The sequence below is a fragment of the Nansenia antarctica genome, assembly GCF_963989245.1.
Source record: "Nansenia antarctica genome assembly, chromosome: 7".
NCBI classification, from domain to species: Eukaryota; Metazoa; Chordata; class Actinopteri; order Argentiniformes; family Microstomatidae; genus Nansenia; species Nansenia antarctica.
Window position 1 is genome coordinate 63,877,074 of NC_137677.1, and position 7,500 is coordinate 63,884,573.

Here is a 7,500-nt window from a genome sequence, read left to right on the forward strand (position 1 = left end):
CCTCTCTCCCTCCCTCTCTCCCTATCCCCCTCCCTCCCTGCCTCTCCCCCCTCCCTATCCCCCTCTCCCTCCCTCCCTATCCCCCCTCTCCCTCCCTCCCTATCCCCCTTTCCCTCCCTCCCTCCCTATCCCCCTCTCCCTCCCTCCCTCTCTCTCCCTCCCTCTCCCTCCCTCTCCCTCCCTGCCTCTCCCTCCCTCCCTATCCCTCTCCCTCCCTCTCCCTCCCTCTCCCTCTCCCTCTCCCTCTCCCTCCCTCACTCCCTCCCTCTCTCTGTATTGATCGCTGTAGGATTAAAAGGTGAGCTGGTGGCCATGCGCTGCTGACAGATGCTGACTGGGAGCTAAGAATAGCAGCTGATAATGTCCTGGAAACACACACACACACACACACACACACACACACACACAATTCACTCAGGAAACAGTACAGTCTGTTCGTACGGTATCATGCACAGACACACAGGCACACATGGTATGACACCGTACGTACTCAGTGAACCTGAACCTCTCTCGCCTGGTTCAGTCGTGTATTGTCTATAAGCAGGTCATGCATGCACGCACACACGCACACACGCACACACGCACGCACACACGCACACACGCACGCACACGCACGCACACGCACACACACACACACTCTGACACTTTCTCTCTCTCGCTCACACACACACACACACACACACACACTCACACACGCACACGCACGCACACACACACACACTCTCTCTGACACTCTCTCTCTCGCGCTCACTCACACACACACGCACACACACACACACACACGCACACACACACACACACACTCTGACACTCTCTCTCTCTCTCGCTCACTCACACACACAGACACACACACACACACTCTGACACTCTCTCTCTCTCGCTCACACACACACGCACACACACACACACTCTCTGACACTCTCTCTCTCTCGCTCACACACACACACACACACACAGGATGTACCAGTTTGTTGAAGCCCAGGGCGCGGAGGGCCTGTTTGAGGGCAGTCAGGCGTTCTCTGCTCTGAGTGGAGGCCGTGGCCACGGGAGGACTGGCCCCTGGAACCCCCTCACTCAGGTACCTGGACACACACACACACACACACACACACAGGCAGACAGACAGACAGACAGGCAGACAGGCAGACAGACAGAAAGACAGACAGACAGACAGACACACAGACAGACAGGCAGACAGGCAGAGAGACAGACAGACAGACATACAGACAGACAGGCAGAGAGACAGACAGAGAGTTAGTCAGCCAATCAGAGAACAGTGATTACGGTATAAGAGAAGAGAACATGCAGTTTGTTCAGCCTCTGACCTTACATTACCTAGCCTAGCATACATACAAGCCTCCACACGCACCCACAGCATGTGTGTGCTAAGTGTGTTTTATGGGGGCTGAGAGAAGTGATTTACTAGACACTTTTACGCGGTTGTTGACTTATAGCCTAGTGCCATCAGGGTAGTTGCCTTGTGGTGACGGGAAGAGGGGGAAGGAGAGAGGAGACAGAGGGGGGGGACCCTCCCTAAAACAGTTTTGTTTAGTGTGTGGGGGGGGGGCTTGGTCACGCACATACACTGGAGAGGGGGGCTAGCGTGCGTGGCAAAGTCCAAAACAACACACATCTGGGTCACTGGATATTGGCCTGACTTTCGGGGGGAGGGGGGGGGGGACGGTGAGGGGGGGGCACGGGGGTTTATGCAACACACTGACACACAGTCACCCAGTCACCCAGGGCGGAGGCGCGGGGGCTGGCGTGTTTGGCAGGACCCCAAAACAAAACATCCGGGTCACTGGATATCCCAACAGGGCTTTCCGGGGGGCGTTTATGCAACATACTGACTACACACTCACACCACACACACACACACACACACACACACACACACACACACACACAGTCACAGTCATAGTCATGCACGCTCTGACTGGGTTGGGATGTTTTGTAAGTTTCCCGCTTTCTGAGTCAGCAGAATGAACGTTCTCCCCAGGGGGTTAAAAAACAACACATGCAATATGCATGAGTGAGATGTTTCACAACAGACTCTGCGGAGGGAAAAAAGGGTCAATATCGGTGAGAGGCAGCAGATCTACGGGACTGTGGGATCGTTTTCTCTCTCAGTCGCCTACTTCGAGGGAAACATGACGTGACGTTACAATTATAAGGTTCTATCTCAATTTTTGTCAAAATTGAGTTTTTTTTACATAATCTGATCCATTAGGTGTTTATTAATTCCTGTGTGGTGTTATTTTTTTTAAATGTTGACCTTTTTTAGTTAGTAATTCATAAAATACAAAGGTTCCATCTCACAAAACATAATGGAATGTAAAAATGTTGACGCTCAATATCTCTGAACTGCCCTAAACGGAGATAAAACCTTATCATTCTAAGCTCACGATGAGCTGGGTGGTTGTTTAGGTAAGTAGCTGTGAGCTAGGAGGTTGTTTAGGTACGTACCTGTGAGCTAGGAGGTTGTTTAGGTTGTTGAGGTACGTACCTGTGAGCTAGGAGGTTGTTGAGGTACAGGGCGCTCTTCTCCTCAGGCGACAGGCCCTCGGCCATCAGGTAGAAGATGTTGAAGTTGCGTTGGTGCCGCGGCAGGTGAACCAGGCGGGACTTCTCCAACATGTACGTGTAGATTCTCGCTAAACACACAAGCACACACCACCCCAGGTAAGACACACTGTTCATCTGTCATGGACGTAGACAGTGACACAGGCGTCACAAACATACAGTATAAGCTCCATTAACTATTATATAGGGTCAGTGGTGGCCTAGTGGATAGTGAGTTGGACTGGTGATCAGAATGTCATGAGATCAAATCCCAACTGGGAACACCACCACTAGTGTGCCCTTTGAGTAAGGGCACATAGCCCTAAGTTCCTCCAGGGAGACTGCCTCTGTAAGCTAAATGTCTGCTAAATGGTTCAAATGTAATAATTATCCATGAGGAGGAGACATGTAGACTTATGCAACATGTATCCACACACTCTTTAGAGACAATAGTCTTCATGTCAATAAAATAAAATAAAAGGTATCATCCAAAATGACCCCTCTCACGTGACCACCCTATTGATCTGTCCACCTGTCCTGTATCAGTGAGAGCCAAAGAGAGATAGAGCACTACTGCCCCCTGCTGGTCATTGTTCACAATGTTCGTTTTCTTCACAATTGCTAGAATAAAACCTTCCTAAAGGTAGGAAACCCGTCCTACATGTTTATACCTTCAAAAGAATACAATTCGAAGTTAAACACTATTATTTAGACATTAAATATGTCAAACTGCTTTAACACTAGAACAGCCATGAGGGGACCCCTGTGAGTAAAGAAAAAAGTAATATCTTTGCACTCGATCACATTTCAGGACCCTCCTTTCATGACTTGCCCTAGATATGTGCGTTCTACCACCCAGTATCCTTACATTTTCGAAATCACATCAGAATAAGCTAGTATGAAGCTATTTCGCAGTTTATCTGTGTAGGAAGCAGGCTAATTTACAAGCGGCCAACTAGTGGTCGTTGTGTGTAAATAGCAGCGTAGCATTGTAAAGAGGGGGTTGTAAAGATGCAGTTCTTTTAGTAGGTAAAAAGGCATGGCTGTTCTAGTGTTAAAAGCATAGTGCTTCTGCGTGTGTAGTACGTGTGTAGTACGGGTGTAGTACGTGTGTAGTACGGGTGTAGTACGGGTGTAGTACGTGTAGTCCTCCACTAGGGGGCGGTACCTCTGAGCAGCGTCCTCCTCTTCTCACAGTACTGCAGCGTGAGCAGCTTGATGAAGCGGCTGGAGTTGTCATTCATGGGAGTCTTCGCGTGGCCGAACGCCTCCAGAACACAGTTCACCTACACATCAACACAACAATACAGAATCAGATATTGTGTATACATACATACCCTGTTTAGCAGTGGTGGACTCAGGCTGTTTGAAGGGCAGGGGGGGGCGAAAAGAAAAAAAGGGCACCTACTGCACAACATGGGACCCCATCAGTGCACATGGTCAAGTTTAGACCATTGGAAGGGCAGCCAATAGGGCACGTCCTCTAATTTTGACACTCAAAAGGGCACTTTAGTGCAACGTTTTTCAACTGTGGGGGCACATGGTCATGTTTAGACCATTGGAGGGGCACCAGTAGGGCACGTCCTCTCATTTTCGCCACTCAAAAGGGTATTTTTGCCACTCAAAGGGGCACACAGACGTTTTTCAACCGTGGGGGCACCAGGAGGGACGGTCGCCCCCCCTGCCCCCCCCCCCCCCCCCTTGAGTCCGCCAGTGCTGTTTAGTATGATCATCCATATACCCACAGTCACAGCTTCTTCTTTTTCATAGTGTTCTTGGTCTTATAAGTAGCTTGTTTCTGAATCCAGACAGATGCAAAACTGCATTTGCAATCATGTGAAGCCCTCCATCGCATACTCAAGCTCAACATGTATAGGGGTGGATGAGTCTTACCACAACCTGTCTTCACATCATGTTTTATACTGTTGAAATATTCTCCTTATGAGACAATAAAGGGGATAATATACAGTACATGCATTGGAAAGAGTGAAATGCTTCCCGTTGTATACTGAAAAATGTACAGTATGCACTCTCAGTCACTGTACGTCGCTTTGGATAAAAGCCTCAGCTAAATGGCATAATATTATATATTATATATATATATATACATGTGGGAAAACTAGGGTTAGGGTTAGGTGCTAGGGTGCTAGGGTTAGGGTTAGGTGCTAGGGTGCTAGGGTTAGGGGTAGGGTTAGGGTTGGGGTTAGGGTTAGACATGCCAGCATGTACCAAGTGGACGTAGCACCTAACTACGTTTTGACAACAACATTTCCCCATTGGGGACAATAAAGGTTTTCATTCATTCATTCATAACCCTAACCCTAGTTTTCCCCACATGTACCGTATTCCCACATGTACCTTACCGAACACTTCATTAAGAACACTATACTAATACTGGATGGGGCCTCCCTTTGTTATCAAAACAGCCTCAATTCTTTGTGGCATTGATTCCACAAGATGTTGGAAACATTGCTTTGAGATTCTGGTCCATGATGACATGATTCACGCAGATTTTTTTTCAGGTGCACTTTCAAGCTGTGAATCTGCCGTTCTACCACATCCCAGAGGTGTTCTGTTGGATTCAGGTCTGGTGACTTGGAAGGCCACCGAAGAACACTGAACTATGTTCATAGTTCATGAAACTAGTTTAAGACTACTTTTGGTTTGTGACATGGTGCATTATCATGCTAGCAGGAGCCATTAGAAGATGCGTACATTGTGGCCATGAAGGGATGCACATGGTCAGCAACAACACTCAAATAGCCTGTGGTTTTCAAGTGATGACTGATTGGACTTAACAAGCCCAAAGTGTGCCAAGAAAACATTCCCCACACCATTACACCACCTCCACCAGCTAGGACAGTTGACAGGTGTACAGATGTTCCTAATAAAGTATTTGTTGAGTGTAAATATATGATATACTAAATGGAAGGAAAAGGTTGCATGCATGCTTGAGAATGCTGCTGCAACACCATCTCCTTCCACCAGAGGGCGATGTGGCTCCACTAGCTGTTTTTTTTTACACATATCTGTCCTCCTGAGCTATCTCACAGAGAGTTGACCCAGATATTGAGCACAAACCGATGACTTCATCAGAGCACAACCCTACTACACCCTACTACACCCAAGCAACAGCCTATTCTCCTACCCTGCACTAAGATGATGTCTGGTTATAAGCTACAATAAGGTAGCAAACATTAGTTTGAAAAAAAAAAAAACACATCATGCATGCATGCCACTGCAATAGGCTATAGGGATCATGAAAGATCATGAAACTGCACCGAATTTTTAATTTTCAGTCAATCGATGCAATAACAATTCTTCCACTCCAACAGCACGGGGCTATGTGATGCGAAAATGATGGGATTTTCGGGGTTAAACTTTGGGGGTGTGTGAGGTCCATCACACTAATGGTAGTCTTTCCCCCTTCTTAAACCACGGCTTTCACACAGAGCTGCTGGCAGTAGCCTACTCTATCATTTACATCAATCGCACGCTGCGCGTAATACTGTACAGTGTACAGCCTCACAAAAAGGGGCCGTGCGTGTTCATAAAGACTCGTACAACGGTCGCTATGGTAATTTCCCCTCCGCCATTGTGCTCCCGAACGCTTTCCATCAAAAGAATTATAAACGCTCAAGACCGTTTCAGCCCCTCGTTCCTCCGGAAAGGATCAGCGTGATATTGAAGCAAACCGCTTTCTCCCAGGGACTAATAGGGCAATCACAGAACACAATGGCCCCCGCCTCGACGCCGGAGCGAGAGAAGGAGCGGGGAGGAGGAGGAAGGCTATCACGGAGATAAAGGAGAAACACCTGGGCTGCTGGGAGCACCAGGGTGCATGATGGGAAGACCAGTGACACTGTGGTGTGTGTGAACTATCCATATCTCCAACCCCCCCCCCCCGTCGGGAACACCAACACACACTCACACACTCATACACTCGTACACTCATACACTCATACACTCATACACTCACACACTCACACACTCACAGTGGTGTAGTCTAGTTTTCTTCTAGTGGGTATATTGTGATTTTTCCCTCCCAGCCTCATATTGTTCATTTCGGAACGCCATAAACATAAATCTGCGCTCCCTGTCTAACGTTAGCCTGCCCTATATATATATATATATATATATGGCAGGCTAACGTTATTTATGTTATTATTATGTTATTATTTATGTTATTTATGTTATAACATTACATGTAATAAGGCTGATCTGTGCATGATAGTGCTGCATTTTTACATATTACATGTCGCATTTCCCCCCGTTGATGGTATATGACGCTATAGTCAGTCCCAATGGTCCAAAAGTCAAGTGCTTCGTAACACAGACGGGGTGAATTTTATGAATGAAAGTGAAAGTTCTGTCACAAAACGCTGTTGCGTATCCTCACACATGTTTAAGTGGGTATACGGAAATCCTTGGAAATCCTTTCCTAGTGGGTATACGGCGTAGTCCTGCGTATCACCTAGACTACACCACTGCACTCACACACTCACACACTCACATTTTTAGGGGGGCTTTTTACATCTTTGAAAGGTGACAATGTGTCTCCATGTTCCTGCAGGAGTGAGAGACTATCTGAGGTACGTCCAGGGACCAGGGACCAGGGCCTGGGGCAGAGAGTCGCCCACACTCACCTGCTTCATCCTGGGCTCCAGGGCAAAGCCTTTGGGGCTGCTCCGCACGGCGAGGTGTCTCACTATGTGCTTACAGGCCTCCGTCTTCCCAGAGCCACTCTCCCCGCTGCAGAGGAGGAGAGAGGGAGGAGATGGAGAGACAAAGGGAGGGAGGGAGAGAGGGAGAGAGAGAGAGGGAGAGAGGGAGGGAGAGAGACTCATTTAGCTATTGAGGGCTGCAAACATGAAGAGTATTGTGTCTGTTTCTCTATGGTATATGGCTGTGCCAGTGTGTGTGTGTGTGTGTGTGTGT

At 48.0% G+C, this 7,500-nt stretch overlaps 1 protein-coding gene across 1 annotated transcript in view; it reads right to left on the bottom strand.

The window, feature by feature from the left end:
- LOC308162888 (unconventional myosin-XVI-like) overlaps positions 1-7,500 on the bottom strand; it is a gene marked incomplete at both ends in the record, with an annotated part of 34,617 nt that overhangs the window by 3,442 nt on the left and 23,675 nt on the right. Inside the window, 4 exons of the mRNA XM_080537029.1 lie at positions 965-1,082; positions 2,507-2,654; positions 3,731-3,848; positions 7,209-7,314. Of these exons, the coding sequence (XP_080393155.1) occupies positions 965-1,082; positions 2,507-2,654; positions 3,731-3,848; positions 7,209-7,314 (490 nt within the window). The remainder of the gene's footprint in view (positions 1-964; positions 1,083-2,506; positions 2,655-3,730; positions 3,849-7,208; positions 7,315-7,500) is intronic.